The sequence below is a fragment of the Alligator mississippiensis genome, chromosome 1 (genome assembly GCF_030867095.1).
Source record: "Alligator mississippiensis isolate rAllMis1 chromosome 1, rAllMis1, whole genome shotgun sequence".
NCBI lineage: Eukaryota > Metazoa > Chordata > Crocodylia > Alligatoridae > Alligator > Alligator mississippiensis.
The window spans coordinates 429,494,656-429,514,265 of record NC_081824.1 but is presented as its reverse complement, the minus strand read 5'-3'; the positions used below and the strand labels follow the sequence as shown (position 1 = coordinate 429,514,265).

General features: G+C 41.8%; 1 protein-coding gene across 4 annotated transcripts in view; it reads left to right on the top strand.

The window, feature by feature from the left end:
- Window positions 1–19,610, top strand: part of CDK8 (cyclin dependent kinase 8) — a 126,903-nt gene that overhangs the window by 40,037 nt on the left and 67,256 nt on the right. For 2 of the 4 annotated variants that reach the window (XM_006274419.4, XM_006274418.4), the window contains exon 2: window positions 15,657–15,732. The exons of the other annotated variants lie outside the window; for them this stretch is intronic. In XM_006274419.4, the coding sequence (XP_006274481.1) occupies window positions 15,657–15,732 (76 nt within the window). The remainder of the gene's footprint in view (window positions 1–15,656; window positions 15,733–19,610) is intronic. 4 annotated transcript variants of the gene reach the window in all.

Below are 19,610 nucleotides of genomic sequence, written 5' to 3'. Positions count from 1 at the left end.
TTCATGCCATGGGATTAATGTGTTTGCTGTCTGCATTTTATCTTCTTTGAATTTGTTCTTCTGCCTTCCATGTTTCCATAAGTGAGGATTTGATTTTTGCAGCATTTCCAGCATAATTTTGTTTTGTCTATTCTGCTTTCTGGTAAGCTTGATTTTAATGCAAGTAAGAACCTTTTTATTGCTATGCAAACTGTTTTGAATTTGTTATTCAAATTCTGAAATTGTTATTTCTATAGCAGTAAGCAATTTATAGTAATGAAACTTTCATAGCTGTTTTAAAGCTGCTTTCATTTCTCATTCAGACTTTTAGATTGTTACCGATGCAGTTGGCTAAAAAAAAAAATCAGGACACAACTGCCTACTATTAAACAAATGGGAGTTCATCATTAAAGATGTAACTATCTCCTTAATCCACCCTGTTGTTTGTAGGCCTTGCAGCGCTATTATACCACTTGGTAATATTACATAGTCAGAAGACAATGCAAGAGGGAGAAGTCTGAATTTCTTCTCATGGAGGTTTATTGGCTTGTTCCCCTTAAGAATAACAATGACTGGCATGTAAATATCTGTCAACAACTCTGAGGAAAATCAGACCACAATCACGTACACCTTTGAATTCCAAATGAGCAAACAAAATACCTGTTTCTTACACCAACTGCCGAAGCTTCCTTATCCTGACGAAGGGTTTTTGAACCCGCAAACTTGCTTAATAACCATTCTCCAACCATTTGGGTTGGTCTAATAAAAGATATCAAATTCACCCAAGGAACCTTGTCTACCTGTTTCTTAGAAATTTGAATGAAGATGATCAGCTTTTGTTATTTTATTTCGTTTCCCTTTTAAGCAATGCACATTTGATTCAGCTTTTTCATTTATTGACCAGTGGAAAACAAGTAGCCGAGTCCTTTACCATCCTTCATACCAAAAGGCACAATTTTCTAATATGTTTTGTAAAGAAGGGTATATAACATAGAATCATAGAAGTAGGGTCGGAAGGGACCTTGTAGATCTTCAAGTCCGACCCCCTGCCTGGGCAGGAGGGAAACTGGGCTCAAGTGACCCCAGTCAGGTAGGCATCGAGCCGCTTCTTAAAGACCCCCAGAGTAGGAGCCAGCACCACTTCCCTTGGAAGTTGGTTCCACATCCTAGCCGCCCTAACTGTGAAGTAGTTCCTATGGATGTCTAATCTGAGCCTACTCTCCAACAACTTGTGGCCATTATTTCTTGTTATCCCGGGGGGCGCTGGGGGAAACAAGGTCTCCCCCAAACCCTTCTGGTCCCCCCTAGTGAGTTTCTAGACAGTCACAAGGTCCCCCCTCAGCCTTCTCTTGTGAAGGCTGAACAGGTTCAGGTCCCGTAGCCTCTCATTGTAGGGTCTGCCCTGCTGTCCCCGGATCATGCGGGTGGCCCTCCTCTGGACCCACTCAATGTTGTCTACATCCCTCTTGAAGTGGGGTGCCCAGAACTGGACACAGTGTTCCAGCTGTGGCCTGACCAGTGTCGCGTAGAGGGGGAGGATCACCTCCTTGGCCCTACTTGAGATGCACCATATGAATGATCTGGTCTGGGACAGCTATACTAATTATACACAAGGGTAGAGACAGAAGTTACACATAAACCTATGAGGTTTAAAGTAATCAGAAACTGGTTTAAACCTGTAACAGAACAGAAGTTCAGTGCACATAAACCAGTTTCAAAATGACTGAAACTGGTTTAAGATAAACCTGGTTGAATGTAGTATCAGACTTAACTGATTTGGGTCAAACTGGTTTCTGAAACTTCTGTCCCAGATCCCTTGCTGGTTCAAGTTAAGCCAGAGTATGTGCCCTACCTCCATTTGCACTCCTCCCAGCCCCAAGTAGCTCCTTGCTAGGGCAAGCTGCGAAGTGCCAGGAAAAATTTTGGAGCAGAGCTGACCAAAATCCTGGACACTTGCTTATTTTTTTTTTTTTTATCAAATGCCCACGTGGAGATGGGAGGATCCAAAAAGAGGACATGTCTAGGAAAACCTGGATATATGGTAACCGTAAGAGTATGCCTTTTCCCAAGCTGATCAACTTAGTTTAGGACAGGAGTGGCCAATCTGTGGTGCGTGTGCCATGCGCAGCTGCTGTGTGGGATGGGAGCCCTGGAGCCTCAGAGGCCAGAGAGCAGAGTGCTGGAGCAGACTAGGAGAAGGTGTTACTGCCAAGAGCCAACCATTCCCTGGCCCTGTAACTGCCTCCAAATTCAGAGCTTTCTTGTTACACGAAACTGTGCAGTTTGAGGCCCAAGAAAGGGTTAACTTGGTTCTTTGGGAAGGATACTTCCTCTTGCAGCAGTGTCCTGCCCCAACTGCACAGCTGCAGCCAGAGGCTGGAGTCTCCCTTCTTACATTCCAGCACCCCAGGGCACAAACTTTATCAGGAGCACCTCTGAGGCATTAGGGGGGTGGAGGGAGCTGAATTTAATTTGTGGCACCCTGGTAATGGGGTTGGCTGCCAGTGGTTTAGAACCTTGTGAGATGAGTTCTAGTTCAGTTTTTCCTGGTTTAGGTTACTTTGAAATTCCTCACAGCCCTCCTGATGTTGAGTAACCCAAATAACTCGTTGTCATTTTGCAGATTTTACTGTCTCATTTATTTTTGCCCTGTCTATGTATCATACTACTTCCTTTTTCTGCTTTTTCTTTAAAATTTAAAAACTCATCTGTAGGGACAAGACTACAATCAGTGAGCCTTTGCAGCTGTAAATTTTAATTTGTACAGATCAGATTTCAGGGATTGGGACCTTAGATGATAAATTAATTTGGGGGCAGGAATGGACTTGTTTTATTCAGTCCTTAGTACTTTTTTTGCTATTTTATTTACAGGAGTATTTTTTTGTATTGGGTCTATGGTCGATTTTGGGTTTGGGTTTTTTTTTTCCAGCTTAGAATTTTACTTTCTAGATTATTTTTTTTTCCCTCCAAGGATTTACTGTCATCTTCAAACCCCATACTTTATTTATACCTGATACGTTTGCTTTTTAACAAGCAAGTAATGTTGATTATCATACCACTGTAGGACCTTTAAGGTTTTGGATGGAATTTTTAAAAATAAGTACAAAAATATATAATGCTACTTGTGGAGCCCAAGGTTGTGTACATGGTACTGAAACTCATTTTATTTTTACATAACTGTATAACAGCTAAAAGCAAAATTACTTTAAAACTGTTGCATAAGCTAGCTCATTTTTATTTTTCAGTTTAAGGGATAGCCTATATAAATTTTCTAAGGAAAGGCACCAGAAGGACAGGGGTGTGGGCACCCCTCCAGGGTACTGGGCACTAGTTGCTTCTGCTGCTTGCTGTCTATCAGCTTTGTTCTCTGCTCTTATGATGCACATTACTGGTGCAGGCAGTGTGTGTGATAGAGCGCAAGGTGTTCTGGGAATGGTAGTTTTGTAGAGCAGCAGTGGAATTTGCTGCTGTTGGGGAAAAAACTGACCCCTATTTTTTTTTTTTTTTTTGCTGCCGAATTTAGCATTATTCTCCCCACCCCCACACTGGCTTTGCCTGCAAAACAAAAAAAAAGTGTGGGGGGAGGGTTTTCTCCAGCAGTAGCAAACTGTACTGTCAGTCTAGAGAACTGTTTTGCAGAATGCCTTGTACTCCATGGCACTACCTGGCACTGCTCTGCTCTGTTCCTGTGTCCGAAATCAAGAAAGGTAGTAGGAGACTGGAGGAGGGATGAAAGGTGACTGCCCATGGTGCGTTTTTCCATGTTATGTCTCCAGTGTTCTGTTTAACACTCTCACACTTCAATCTCCATGCTGATCTCAATATGTGAAAATTTTTAGTGTTAATTAAACAAAACACCAATTTCTTGTCCCCTTTTCCCTTCACCATTTGTTTTTGCAATCACGAGAAATGACTTTCGGTTGAGAGAGACTGTTTCTTCCTTTCTAGATTGTTCAAGTGAATCTTTTCTTCTGTGAGTGTGCCCGCCTCTGCTCCAGAAGGCGCTCTCAGGCAACCCTTGCGCGGGTGGCTAACCGGATCTGCCCCGCTCTTGCTGGGGAGTCCCCGGAACTTGCCGACCGCAGTCACGGCTGGGCCCGCAGCAGGGGGGTCCCCCTCTCTGCGGCCTCCAGTGCCAAAGCGCCCCTGGGCGGGCTCTCATGGGGCTCCGACCTCCCCTACACCCCGGCCAACGCCACCTTTGGTCTCGGACCTTCTGTTCCTTGTCCCCGGACGAGGACTGGGCGTCGAGGGCCCTCCTTGCCCTTGGGGCCTTCTTTCCCGATGCCCCGCCGGCGTCTCTGCCTGGTCTCCCCTGGTTCCGTCACCGGGATTCCCGCCAGCTCTATTCCGGTTCCCTCACCGGAGTTTCTGCCGGCTCTAGTCCGGTTCCCTCACTGGCGTTCCTGCCGGTTTTATCCCGGTTCCCTCACCGGAGTTTCCGCCGGCTCCCTCTCTGGGTTCCTCCTTGGAGCCTCTGCCAGCTCGTCCCCAGTTACCTCACCGGTGGTTCCAGCTGGCCCTCTCTCCGGGCTCCTCCTCAGAGCTTCTGCCGGCTCCCTCGTCAATTTCGCTGCTCTTCCTCGGCGCTGCGGCTCTCCCAGCCTCCGTCGCTCCCAGTGCGGCTGCAGCCTATTTGGCCCACGGCAAAGGCCTCTTGCGGGTGTCCGGTTCCACTCCCGGGCTTCCCCCCGGGCTTTACGTCCTCCCGCAGCGCGCCCCCTCTGCCTTCAGGGGCCGTGTTTTATTTCCGCCGAGCGGCGCCTCTCTCTGATGTCACTCCGCCCCAGCCGTATGAAGGCGCGGCTAACGAGCCGTGCGGGTGGTTCCCCGGCCTGCGCGCCACCACTGCTCCCACCTCCTGCGAAGCATAAGTGAGTATTTCCTCTGGCTCTGGGCTGGGGTCTCCCCCAGTCCCGTTGTCCTGGGACAGTGAGCCTCTTAGTTTTTAAACTCTTTGTTTTGTGTTTTTATAGGGTGCCAAAGGCCACAGATAATTAAGGGAATAATAATGCAGTCCTGCTACTTTGCCTCTTTGCAACTGTGGGGAGTGGCATTTTGTGCATGCTGGAGTCTAGGGCAGGGGTGGCCAACTTGTGGTTCTGGAGCCACATGCAGCTCTTCAGAAGTTAATATGCGTCTCCTTGAATCTTTGCACGAGCACACAGTGGCCAAATGGAAGCTGGTCACTGTGCTTGTGCAAAGATTCAAGGAGACGCATGTTAACTTCTGAAGAGCCACATGTTGGCCACCCATAGGGGAATGGAAAAGGCAGATGTGGTATGATGACACAATGATTATTTGAAGGAGCATTTCAGCAGGAGACGACAGTGGTGGTATATTCATGAGGTGTTGGACAGGTGGTGTAAAGCAGGCTTGTAACAAAATGTACAGGAAGAAGAGTGAAGGGTCATGATTGACACCACAGTTTATGCATAGTAAAGGTAAATGGAAAGTCAGAGGAAATTGGATTGCATGCATAAATGCTTGAGGAGTAAAATGTACCAAAAAAAGAAATTCTCAGACTTAAGTAAAAGAAGCTGAGAACAGATGAGAAGTTACTTGACTATTGAAGATTGTTTAATTCCTTCTATAGGTATTGAGTATCCAGGTTGTAACTGTATTGGTCTAAAAGAACAGGCAATCAGGACGCATAGTAGATAAAAGATTGTAAGCTCAAAATCCAGGGGCTCCATACCAGCTATAAACTGACTGCCTAGAGGAGTTTTCCATGTATTGACTCCTGTGTGAAATCCTATGAAATATGAACTTTCATTTCTACCCAGGAGAACTTTTACAATCTTTTCTCCAATGCCTGATGAAGGGCATTTGTGCCCCAAAAGCTTGCAATTAAAGACATTTTTTGCAAAAATCTTGTTGGTGTAATAAAGCTATAATATCTCTTCTATGCATCCTGTTTGCCTTCTATAGGTATCATTCATTTTTAAGATTGTGATATGTTTATAATGCAGCACAGTGGGATAATAACTCTGTTGTACAAATATTTTCGTCTTTGAACTAGGTTTTTCTTTGAGTAATGAACTAGCAAAACTTAACTTTTCTATTACCACTTGTTAGTGACAGTATTATTATGCTTAAAAGTAAATAATGTATCAGATAAATTGCTAAGTGTTAAAAATGAGAGGATTTTTTTTTTTTAATGTTTCCTTCTGCCTACAGTTGTTCCAGACTACCTGTGACATTGGAACAAGTATACATTACTTTGTATGTATGGTTTCCAATGGCATGTAGAGAGAAGGGTCATGCTTGCAATGACTGTTTATAGATAAACTTCAATGTTGAGGACGTAGAATGTTGCTTAGAGCAATTCTTATGAAGTAAAAGCAGCTTTGGTCTGATTATAAAGAGGTATTTCTTTAGAAAACACTGCTATGAAAGTTGATGGTACTTTTATCTGATAGCATATTTGATTGCTGAAAAGTGTCGTCTGATGCTTGCTTCCAATAGCATCTGTTGTTCTGTTTGCTTTTAACTTGTACAAAGTAGAAGAGGGGGTACTCGGGGGTTTCGGGTACACAAAACTCAGAATGAATTGCTAGCTACAACCAGAAGAGGGTATAGCCCATACCTTATAACGTGAAATAGATATTTGTTTATGACACTGAAGAGTCAGATAACTATATTTCCACTTGTTATAATGCCATAGCTGCTATCAATGGTGACTCTCCCAATGAAACTTTCTTTTTTTCAAAGGAGGGGGGCTGCTGGGATTGCATTTTAAGTGAGCAGAATCAACTTGCCTGAAAGAGAAGGCATAAATTACATGCCTTTCTGTTAGGTCTAAAGTGGTCTATAGCTTTTGGCAATCACTTCATGCCCAGTGCCCATTTCATGACCCTGGACTTTGGGAAGGGCTGGTTGTTTATTGGTAGGGTTGGGAATGTTGTGGTTGTGATGGTCCAGAAAGTATGTGAGAAGTAACAAGTTTTTTGTGGTGCATGTAGTTCCAGCTGTGGGCTCGATCCAGCATGTGAGGCTAGTCTGTGGTCCTGCTCTAGCCTGCAGACCTGATTTAACCCACAGAGTGACTCTGTGCCCCTCATCCAAGGTCAGATGCATTTGATACCCCTGCTTCAAGTGTTAGAACATGAAGATTTTTGCCAGGGGGATCAGTTTCCAAAGCAACCAGTGCAGTCCACCTGTCGGTCTTCAACGAGCATAAAATATGATATTTAAAAAATATTTTTTCTTATTTAAAGATTATTTGGATCTTGGTGGGGACTAATTGACCTCGCACAGGAAAGACTTGAATGTTACTAATACCCCCCTCCTCCCCCCAAGTTCTAGTAGCAGGGCTAACAGCCGATTAGAATCTTGCCTTTATAGGATATTTAATTTTTTATTGCATTCAAAACTTTAAGCCATAAGTCCATGATGGAGGCTTTTGTTTCCTTCTGATTTTAATTTTTAACTTGCTTAAATACTTGCACAAATATTAAACAAGAGCCTTTATGTATATAAAAGCAGCTGCTCTTTCCTTATAAAGCTGTAAGCATCTCTAAAAACTGTAAGCATCCCTGTTTTTCCTTCTGTTAGAATGCCCCAGTTAGTTGTGCTAACTGCCTGTGATTTCCCCCCTCTCCCTTTTAAAACATAATTCTTTCTTGTTAGTAGGAGATCTCAGAACAGCAGAGACTCCCTGTGCTTAAAGAAGGGTGCTTATGCCTGACAGCTTACAAAGAACTTTTTTCCAACTACTCAGTTGGTCTAATAAAAGGTATCACATCTACCCAAAAAAGCTTATCTGTTAGCAGAGCAGTACTTTTAATTGTGGCTTTGTTCTGAACAGTGCTGGCTTTTTAAGGAGAATCAAATTTGTAACCTCGTTCATGCTGGTTTGTTTTTTATTGCTGTCCTTCCTCATGCAAATGGAGGCCTTTTCGTTTGGCCATTCTTCCTCTTGACCTCTGTGGAGAGGATGAGAGAGCACGCATATGATTGATTAGTCATGTTGGTAATGCTCTGCTAGGTGGTTGATACTATGGTGATCAGTGATTTGAGAACCTGTATAAAATAGAATACAATTCTAGTGTTCTAAGGCTTAAACTCCCCTTCCTGGGAAGTCCCATAAGCTGGAAGAACATGTCCAGTAAATTTTTTTCTTAGAATGCTGTCACAGTGTTGGAGTGAACCATATGCTAGCACTTGGAGACTTTCTGAGGTTCCTTTCTTAAATATGCATCTATATTTCACTAAGCTCTGGGGTGGGCAAAATACATCCTGTGGGCCAGATCCAGCCCACCAGTTGACTATATCCAGCCCACGGCTGCCACCGTGGCACTCTGTATGTTGCTGAGCCTTGCCTTCTCCCACCTGGGGCAGCCTGTACCACACTTCCACCCACGTATGCCCCATGCCCACCAATGGCATTGCCTCAGCCCTGTCCCCAGTGAGCATGCACCGCTTCCCAGTGCGATGAGCAGCCACCTGTCAGTGGTCAAGTGGGTGAAAAGTGGCCAGGAGCTAGAGCTGGACTCCTGTGCACCTAGGGTAGGAGCCACCTGGCTGCAGCTTCCCCCCTGCCTGGCTGGCCATGTGCTGCCACCACTTCCCTGCACTGTCTGCTGCCTGGAGTGATGCAGTAGGGGCTGGAGGAGGAGGAGTTGCTTCTGGAGGTGGGGGAAGAAGCCAACCAATACTAGGCAGTGGCTGCAGCAGAAGTAGCTACTCCGGATGGGGGGAATGGACTGCAGCTCCGCTGCAGTGCCTGCACGTTCCCCCTGCCCCCTCTCCCCAAGCTGGCTCCCAGGACCTAGCTCACGACTAGCTCTCCGCACACACAAGTACCCCTCCCCCATATGCAAGAGCAAGACTTTATTTTGAGCTATTATGCAATCATCTCTCTATATACTATTAAAAAACCATAAATCAGGACAAAAATTATTTTTTGAAATAAAATTAAAATGTTATGGCTGATGTTTGATTTTTAGTGTATGGTTTGATTTTTATCTATAATTTGTTAAAATGATATCTGTTGAAATATTTTTATGTGCGCAACCACCAAGAGCTCACCAAAACTGGTTAAGTGGCCCACCAGTCGAAATAATTGCCTACCCCTGTTCTAGCTTCTCGAGCCCTTTAGTTTCATAGTCTCATAGTATGTAGGGTCAGAAGGGACCTTGACGGATCATCAAGTCCGACCCCCTGCCAGGGCAGGAAAAAGCACTGGGGTCAAACGACCCCAGCAAGGTGTTCATCTAGCACAGCAAGGTGTTCATTTAGGGGGCAATGCAGCATATAAATCTTGCATGTAAATAAAATAAATAGTTCCAAAATAGGATTTTGGACTGAAGACTTCTTGTAGTTCTGTGATCAGCATAGCAAGTTTGATGTTTAGCTGAGGATCTGTAGTCCATTACTCCTCTTCCAACTCTTCAGTAAGTGCCATAGCACATAGGAACTTGGCTTATACATGAATGTTAGGCCAAAACTTTGAAATTCCTAGTTACACTCTTTTAGTTTACTTTTCAGCATACTGAAGATTGTTGCTGTGCCTTGGGGGCACCAAAAAGTGGAAAAGCCAAATGTTCGCTGCTTTGAATGTTACTTCAAGACACCTTTCATTCTTTCTAATGTGCCGCTACTTTGTCTCTCAGCAGGTTCCCTATCTCTGTTCATGTTTAAACACAAACCTAAAATGCAGTGACTTTTAGATATTTAAACTTGGTTTACATTATGAAATCTTTGGTGACAGAACTTGGGTTCTGCAGGTAAAACCATACTTGTGACTACTTTCAGAGCTCCTCTGGGGTGGCAGAATCTCTTCCTGTTACTGCCTACTTCTCTGAAAGAAGTTTTCTGCTGGCATCTGGCAAAAGAAATTTGTGAACACTTCCATGCGTTATGTTGGCTAGTGTGTCTCCTTCAGCAGCTGATGCCTTTTTTGGGTGCCCTTTCTGGTATTGGCACAACTGCAGTGATGGAGACTTGGAGGCAACAGAAGTGCATGGATCTGAACACATTCCAGCTGTTTGCTGGTGGCAGCTGCTGTCTCTTGCCAGAAATTTCTGGCAGTAGAGTTGCTAAGTGTAGACAAGGCCTTAATATCAACATACCACTTGGGAAAATTAGTATGAATGCTGCAGTTTAATCTGCATTAACTTCTTCATCATCGTAGCTAAGATTTAATCTTGAGGACAGAAATGCTATTGTGATAATGCCTATAAATAAATCATTTAATTTCCCTCTAGTTCCTTTATTCAAAGTGCTTTCCAGCATTTAGAAGAGCCAAGCTATTGGATTTTTTTTCTTGTCTGTTTCCCTCACATATCTGAATATTACAGTTTACTGTAAATCCTAATTTAGCTATCGTGCTTATTAATATTTAACATTTAATAATGAAATTGACTTCCACTGGTTATACAGTTAGAGGGGGTTGTGCTGCATAAGTCTCAGTTAATCATACAAAGCTAAGGTGTGCCCTTGCAGAAATTCACAAATAACTGGACGAGTAAAATTAAAGTTAGAGTAGCAAATTGTACAGGGAACTTTGAATGAATATCGCTGAGACTAAATTACTTTGGCATTAATTTAATGGTTATTTTTCAACGTGTTTTAATTCTAGTACTATTAACGGTATAGTTGAAAGCAGAATGTAGAATAGAATGTTGGCCTTCTATTCATCGCGATTTGTTTCTATTCTTTAGGAGAGTATGCTCTATCAACAATTAAAAGCTTAATTTGTTGCTATAGAGTAGACATTTCAGAGAGAAATGAAAAATGAATTCTCTTTGGGTTTAAGACAGTGGAATCTTTTTCTCTCAGATAGATAGTTGCAAATGCGCCACATGATTCTTTGTTTTAAGAAGCTACCTTAAACTACAATCAATTAAAATGAATTCCAGTGGAACTTCTTAATGTAATTTAATGTGCATTTTTAGTTGAAGTAACCATGCATGTTAATTGCTGCTTCTGAAGCATCAGGTGTACATTTTCTCTCTCCTATCTTATTGCTTAACCAATTTCAAATTGATTAGATAATTTGAATAAAGGAGGTCATGTATAGTGTTGGGTTCTCAATCAGGCTTTTCGTTGGATATTCTTTTTTATATGTATATGTATGAAGACAATCTATTCACAAGAAACTTCTCTTCAAAGGTTTGATTTTTACCAAGTAAGGCAGGGGTTGTCAACTAGGGGTACTTGGGAAGGCCCCAGGGGGTACACGGCAGCGGCGCGGAGAAGCAGGGCCACTTCGGGTTTCACCACTGGCACTCCTGGATTTGCCACTGTGCAGGGCCCCACCCCCAACCCCACCTTGTTGACTGGCTGAGAGACTCATTGCTTCTTGACCGGCGGCTCTTTGAAAACCCTTGTGCTAAGGAATTCCTGGAGGTGCTCAATACTTAGGTAGTGTTGGCTTTCAGTGTCTTGTATAGAAGTTGAGGATGCTTACCACCATCTGAAGTAGGTACTCCCTACAAGATGGACCATGAATGTTGGAGAACATCTTGGGGATTGGTGTTAAACTATACAACTTGGTGCTCCTTAAACAAACGTACAGTTTTCATCCTTCATGAGTTTTGTAAATGAAGAGCTATCTTAATTAAATCTTTAACAGGTTATTTTAATATTATTAGGCTTCTTGAGTAAGTTTCCATCTTCCTTTATGCCTTTGCATATTAACTTGTTGTTTTTTTCTTTGCCCTTTTTCATTATAATTACTTTCATTAGATGATATGCTTTAGAAATACTTTTCAGGTTATTTATGTCTCTACAAAATATTTTCAATATACTTTGTATTCTGCACTCAGATAGTTAAAGCAATCAAGAAAAAATGGAAGCACAGTTAATATACTGTGCTAACTAGTACACAAGTTGCTGCATTTTACTAGCATCTATGACCTTTATCTGCATTGTTACTTAATATTTTGAATATAGATGAACATAATAGTACTGCCCATACTTAGTTTACTTGACATTTTGCATAAAGGATCTTGTTTCCAGATGGCAATCTACTATGTGAGATTATTTTCTTACTGAGATGATTTTTGTTTCTTACCTCTTTAATTTCATTGAGGTTTTCTTAAATTTTATGTGGAGGAAGAACAGAATTGATCTACCTTCCATGTACAAATTATTGTATGTGCTTTTATCATGTCCGTACTTGCACAAGTAAACTATGCTTGGCTTTTCAGTGTCTCTTAGTGTTCCCTTGCCACTAATTTTTGTGACTAATTTCTATGAGCTTCTGTTAACTTGTAAAATAATCTTTTTAAGATAAACACCCAATATAGCATATAGTCTTTTTTAGTAATTGGTTGGGCACGTAGTAGTTGAGTGTTCTTATACACTGAGATCTTGATAATAGTTTCATAGTTAGTAGGGTCGGAAGGGACCTGAGCAGATCATCAAGTCCAACCCCCTGCCATGGGCAGGAAAGAATGGTGGGGTCAAATGACCCCGGCAAGGTGTCTGTCTAGTCTCCTTTAAAGATCCCAAGGGTAGGAGCAAGCACCACTTCCCTCGGAAGTTGGTTCCAGATCCTAGCCACCCTGACTGTGCCTCCTGATATCTCGATGTTGTTCACATCCCTCCTGAAATGTGGCGCCCAGAACTGGATGCAGTACTCCAATGGTGGCCTGACCAATGTCATATAGAGGGGGAGGATCACCTCCTTGGACCTGGTCGTGATGCATGTGTGGATGCATGACAAGGTGAGGTTAGCCTTCCTGACTGCGTCCCCACGTTGGCGGCCCATGTTCATCTTGGAATCAGTAGAGATTCCAAGATCCTTTTCTGCCTCTGTGCTGACAAGAAGGGAGTTCTTCATCCTGTAGGTATGCTGCTAGTTCTTTCTCCCCAGGTGCAGAATAATGTATTCTTCTAAACTATGATACTGTGAACACTAGGCTTTTAATATGAAACGCTGAAACATTCATCTTGTATTTAATGGGTCTGTTTAACAAGGAATAAAACCCCTCCCTGCCCCTTCACCTCAGGGGGCCATGCTAGCTAGCATCTGGCCAGGCCCCCACCTATGCCACTGGAGAGTTGAAGGTGGGTGGGGACCCTGACGGGGACGTAGCCCCTGTCATTGTGTCCTGGGGAATGCAAGCTTCTTCCCAATGGGGGACTGCGCTGTGGGTGGGAGTGGGGTGAGCAGAGCTACACCGGGGGTGAGCATTAGAGGTGGTGGCAGGGGCTGGCAGACCCCAGCTGCGGTCCCCAGGTGGGGGAGAGGATGGAGGGGGAATAAATCCCCTCCTTGCCCCCTTCGCTCTCAGGGGCCACGCTGGACTGGCATCTAGCCATGCACCCACCCCTGCCTCTGGAGAAGTGAGGAGAAGGGACCCTGATAGGGGCTGCTCTGCCCCAGCCAGGCAGACCCTTCCTGGGGTCCCTGGGGAGGGGGAGAGGAGGGAGGGGAGAATAAATCCCTTTCCTGCCCCTTTTGCTTTAGGGTGTCATGCTGAGTCCGTGTCTGGCCAGGGCCAGGGTTTGGCCATGCTCCTCCCCCCACTTTCCCCCTCCTTCATGTCAGGCACATCCTGGCTGGAGTCCCTGCAGGCCAGGGTCAGGGTTTAAACTCCTACCCCGCATCATACTCAGGCTCCCTGGGCCTGGCCATGCCCCTTCTCTGCAGGCATGTGCCTGCATTTCCAGACTCAAAAGTGAATGTCTATTCACTTGCTTGCCAATCCAATCTGTGCAGGTTAGACTAACCTGCAAAGATTGAATCAATTCAGGCTTGGGTCTTTTTAATGTCTTTACTTAGCCTAGATAGCATGGTACTTACTGAATCAAGATGCCAAGAGAACAAAATTAGAGGTTAATATACAGTTAGTGGTTTTTTGGGTGCATTTATTTGCTCTTTATGAGAATGTGTTCAAAGTAGCTTCCAAACTAATTAAAATAAATTTTAAAGTTAGTCCTCTTCATGTGACTTAGACTGACTCTACATTTTGTGCCATTATGATTCTACTCAACATGCCTAGGTTCCAACAGCAGTAAGTCTAATTAAGCTCCTCATATTCTATCAGTCTGCCAGCTGCCCATTACCAAAAAGGGTATTTCTTATTGCACTGAAGATACCAGTTTGTGAACTGCAGAAGACAGTTACCTTGATTTGTAGAATATGAGGATGTTTGTTGAGTGAAGGAAAATTAGGTCCCCAGTTGACACCCTTTATAGGCTATTAGGCTGAAGAGTGATCTGCCAGTTTCTTTCCTCCCTTTTTCCTCTGGTGTGAGTGCAAAGTGGTCTCAACTCAGGAAAAAGAAGTGTAGTTGGTCTGTGGTTTTTGAGTCTCCCAGAGCACAATTGTATTGCCTCTGCTGTAGAAGTGGGTTATAAACTGTTTTTTTGGTTCACTTTGAGGGTGCTGATTTTGTTTTTCCTTTCTGTAAGATGCTGCTTTGTGTTTCTGCTGACCATTTGTCCATTGATCTTCTTTCCTGTTAATTTGCAAAATGTCTCTGACACAGTGCCAGGTAACTTACATCCAAGCCAATATAGAAGGCACTTTGGCCCGTATTTCAATGCTCTTAATGCACGAAACCCCGAAACTTCAGGAAGCTTGTTGGTTTGTTTTTTTCTTCTTTTTTTCATTATACTTTTTTAAAAGGTGGTGGTGATTTGTTGCTGTGATTTTTGCTTCACATTTAAATATCTTCACACTAATGATTTGTTAACTCTCAATTTTCAACTTTTTTCTTAAATAGCTACACCCCCTAGAAATTCAGTGGCTGCTAATCCAAAACATGTTCTTGACACAGTAGGGACTTGGTGCTGTAGGCCTCTGAAGACCTGGGTTCTCAGAGGTCAAGGATTCCCCTTCCCCCTGCCTTTCCCCTGTTAGCTGCAGACACTAACAGTAAAAATAAACCTCCCAAGCTCCACTTTCAAATGTATCCCCCTTACTAATGGCACACAGTAGCTTTTAGGCTTGTGGTCTAAAATTTTACAGTGGGCTCTTACCAATCAAAATTGTTAAGCTGGTAGAAACCCATTTTCAGTATTGAATGAGTTTGAGGTTTAGAGGAAGGGGTAGGTAGGCTTCATAGATGCAGTTTTTGGGCTATTCAGGGTGTTCATGATTTGTTTTAAAATGTAATGGAGAGTTACTGTGTTTCAGAGTAGTAAGATGATGTATTTGTAATTTTATCTTTCAATACAGCAGTCAGCAATGTTTTTCTGCAGCAGGCTGGGATGGCATAGCTTGCATGTGAGGCAGACCGGTCAGCTAGGACCTGATCACCACTATTGCTTCTCTCCCTGCCTATCTAAGGCACAGCACAGGCAAAGCTCCTAACCACGCAGCATGGGCAAAGCCCTGGTTTGGTGGGTTGGATTCATTGGCTCTGTGGGCCATAGGTTGTTGCTCTGATAAGTTGTTTGTGCCCCAAATTGTAGAAAATGATGGTGATGAATTTAAATATAACTATATTTGAAGTCATTGCATTTACAAGAACTTAAAAATTCTTTATGTAATGACAACTGTTACTTTAATGTTAGTTTATCAGCTCAGGTGTTGCTCGTTTGTATAGCCTAGCACTTGTTTTTAAGGTAACTGTCAATTAAAAACTATCAAACAATAAAAAGAATGCAAGGTGCAGAGACTGAATTGATTATACACTGTTATCTGAATAGTGCTGAAAAGTTCACTATTATTTCACAGTGCATTTTTTTTAAAAACTTCTTTTCTTCTTTCACAGGAAAGATGATAAAGATTATGCTTTAAAACAAATAGAAGGTACTGGAATTTCTATGTCTGCATGCAGAGAAATAGCAGTAAGTAATATTAGAACTTTTTACTAGCAATAAGATTTTATTAACTGATTGGATGAATGCGTCTGAGTTTGTATGAGTTATCCGCTTTTCTGAATCTGGAAAGTAATGTTTACATTCTGAGATTTAAAGTAGCCCCTAGCCCTTAAAGACTTAAACTTTTTAACTTCTTGCTTTAAAAACAACTTGTTTTTCTTCAGTTGAATGGTATGATTGCATGCATTATTTTTAAATTGGTGATTTAAATAGCTGAGTTTAATGTTGGCATGTATTTGTTTCTTAATTTTTTCCAAAAAAATTATTGGTTGGTAAATGTTAAATATATCACGCTACCTTTGTTAACTGAAGAGAGAGAGTGAGCGAGCAGCATCCACTTAGCAGAGGCAAATCAACATACAACTTTCTCTATGTTCATATATGTATTAGTGATATTGTTTAACATGCATTTACTCGGATTCATTTTTGCATCTTTATTATGTTACCAAATTATGAATGATTCTTTTTTTTACAGAATTATTATTAAGTTTTTACCTTTGTGTCAAGCTCTGTTGGATAGGAAATGAATTTTGGTTAAGTGTACAAAATGTTAAATAAACAAAAAATTAAATAGAACAGCATGTGCTGGATATAAAAGAAAAATAAATGTATCCAAACATGCTTTGCTTTTAAGAATGACTTATTAAAAAAGGGATTATTTGTATTAAGTGAATTTGATTACTTGGTTTTGGTTACACTGCTCTGATGCATGGGTGAGATCTAGCTTTATATACATCTAGCTTTCATTGATTGGAAGAAGAAAACAAACCTCTGTCTTTAAACTTCCAATTGGTTTCTTAACTTTGAGCAAACTAATCATTGAATGAAGATGAGGAAGATAATCGTTCTGTTCCTATGTTATAAACTGGCTTACCACATCAGCCTCTGGTTCCAAATATATATCCAGCAACTTCAAGCAGTTTGGTCTGACTTTCTTTAAAATAATTGCATCAGTTTTATGTACTACTTCAGATTTATTTAAAGTAAATATTTTATAATATAGTAAACTCAGGCCTTAAAGTAACTTGGCTGTTGTAAATTTAATATCACAGAGTTACTTTTTGTTTCTTAAAAATAAACCTATTTTTGTAAACTCTGATATATTTGTGATTAAATATTAATCAGTATCTGAAATAAAAATGTTGATATTTTTCTCTGTATTAATATTTTCTTCTTTTCCTTTTTCCCCACTTCAAAAGTGTTCTCCGAAATGTAATGTGCAGCTATCCCATTACGAGGGGAAATTTCAAAACAAGCAGTCTCCAAAATATGTTAGCAGATGCCAAAGACAAGGGAATGAATATATTTGATTCAGTGTACTTCTGTTTGCCTTTTACATATTGTCTTTATGGAGTATTTTTCCTAATACTTTGTATAAAGAAGTCGGCTCCATTGACTATGTTGTTAAAATGGTATGTTTCAGTACTTTCCAGCTTCTGGAAAGTATCTATTCCTCATGTAGAATATTGAAAATTATCTCTTGTATCTGTCAGCTCTCTAGTCGCAGTTTGTGCAAATGAAATCATTAGAAGTATTTTCGTATCACAATTTTGATTTAACAGTGCTCTTACATAAGTTGTTTTCTTTTTTTGGTTAAAATATCAGTAACTGCTACCCACAGCATAAACTCAAAAATGCTTTGTTCAAGGTCATGTTTATGTGCTTTTATTACCAATATGGCTTCTTAATGGTCAGAAACATACAGTTTTTTTTCAGCTAATATGCAATTACACTAGAATTACTAGCAAAAATGTTTTAAAATATTGCTTAATTTTTTAAAAATACTTTTTATTTATTACCAAAATTTGATATTTTAGATTAAAGTGAACACTTTATGAAGTGACTAGCTTTTTTTTGAGCTAGATACCTGAAAGGGGCTGTTGTCCAAAGAGTGAGTGATCAACTCTTGAATTCAGTACTCAGACAGTAAGTTCCCTCCCAAAGCACTAATTGCTTCTGAAAATCTTGCTGTTAATGTGTAAACCTCTTGGGTGTGTGCCTTTTTTGTTTTCTGAGTCTGTTGCTATAATAAGTCTTCTGCAGAATCAAGTGGAGATGTGAAACCTATTGAAAAGTGAGAGTTTCTTAAAGATACGCAGTTTTCTAATGCAAAATGGTATTTTAATGAGAGACTTGGCATTAAATAACATTTTTATGTCTGTAGTGACTTTCAAGAAGAATAAGTAAAGGAGGATCCTAGAACATAAGGACTGCCATCTACTGGGTCAGACCATAGGTCCATCTTGCCCAGTATCCTCTGTCTTACAGTGGCAGAAAGCATGCTGAAAGGGAGAATGAAGTGTTTTTTCCACTGTTCACCCCTTACTTACAGCCTCCAGCATTTAATGTCTAGGAAATTGTGATTAAGGGTCTGTATCCTTAATACCCATGTTCAGTAGCTACTGATGCACTTTTCCTTCAAGTATTTGTCCAGTCCCCTTTTGAATCTGGCTAAATTGTCAGCTTCCATGATTTTCTGGCAACGAATTTCACACTTCAGTTAATGTGTTGTGTGAAAAAGAACTTCCTTCTGTTAGGTTTTTTTCCAGTTTAAATTAAGTTTCCATGATTATGGAAACTTACGTTTGTATTCTAAACCGTTGTGCACCTAGTCGCTGTCAGGAGGTAAGGTTTCCAAATATTACACATTTTTAAGATTATTGTCAGTTGCTTGTAAATTAGATGAATTGTAACCACTTTGGCTAAAACTTTCCATGCACAGTACCTGCCTCAGGCTGAATTTTTTTAAAGATTAATCTAAAATACTCCAGCCAGTTCAGAGAGAAACAAGGGGAAAGTAACTCACATCTGTTAAAACAATTCTTACAATAGCTTCATTATGTTCTAGTGAATCCATGATTTGGAGTGGGCAGTTAGCTTGGGAGGATTTTACTTGATGCCAGGACTTTACTTTCTTCTGTGCCATTGAAGTTACCCTCTGAATGTTTGCATCTGATCAGTAAAGATTTTAGAGTTTGGCTGCCAAATTCTCCATCTATGCTCAGTATGCTCTATCCCAAGGATGAGCAGGACTTTGTGGAACTATTCTTCACTGCTAGGGACTAATAGAGTGCTAGATGTGGGAGCTGTAGGTTACAGGGAGGCTATGCTTTGTCTCTGCTCCATACTTCAAGGACCTGGTGACCAGAAAAAGGCAGAAATACTGGAATACAGAGGTGAGAAAAAGTACATGTGTAAGGAAGGGGTTGGAAGAAGGGGCAACAGAATGAGGTGTTCCAGAGCAGTAAAAAGGGCACACAATAGGATCCAGGAGTATGGGAACAAGTGGGAATCAGACATGCTAGGAGTACGAAGGCAGAAGGATCTATAACAGTGGTTCTTAAACTTGGGGTGCCACCAGATTTTTTTGAAGTGTGCTGGGAGGTGTGAGGAGATGAGCAGGTAAATTAAGCAGATAAGCACAGGCTCAGGCTTGCCCCTGCCTGGGTGATTCCCCACCCCCACTGTCCAGCCTCTCTGCAAGGAGGTAAGCACTGCAATTAGTTTTTGAAATTGGGTGCCACTGAGTTCACAAAAAACATGGAAGTGTTGCTCTAGTTCAGCGAGGGTTGTCTCTGGTCCAAAAAGGTTGAGAACCACTGATCTAGAACCACTAGAGCAGGGCTGGGCAATTATTTGAGCTGGAGGTCCACTTAGGGAGTTTTGGTGAGTTGTGGGCTGGCTCAGCATTTCCACCCCCTAACCTCCTTCCCACCACCATGCTGGGTCGAGTCAGAATATCCCACCATTCAGCCCACAACAGCTTACCATGACTTCCTGAGTGGCTCTTACCTGGGGCCCAGCCCTTCACTGTCACTGCCTAGCGATTCCCAGCTCTGGGGTCT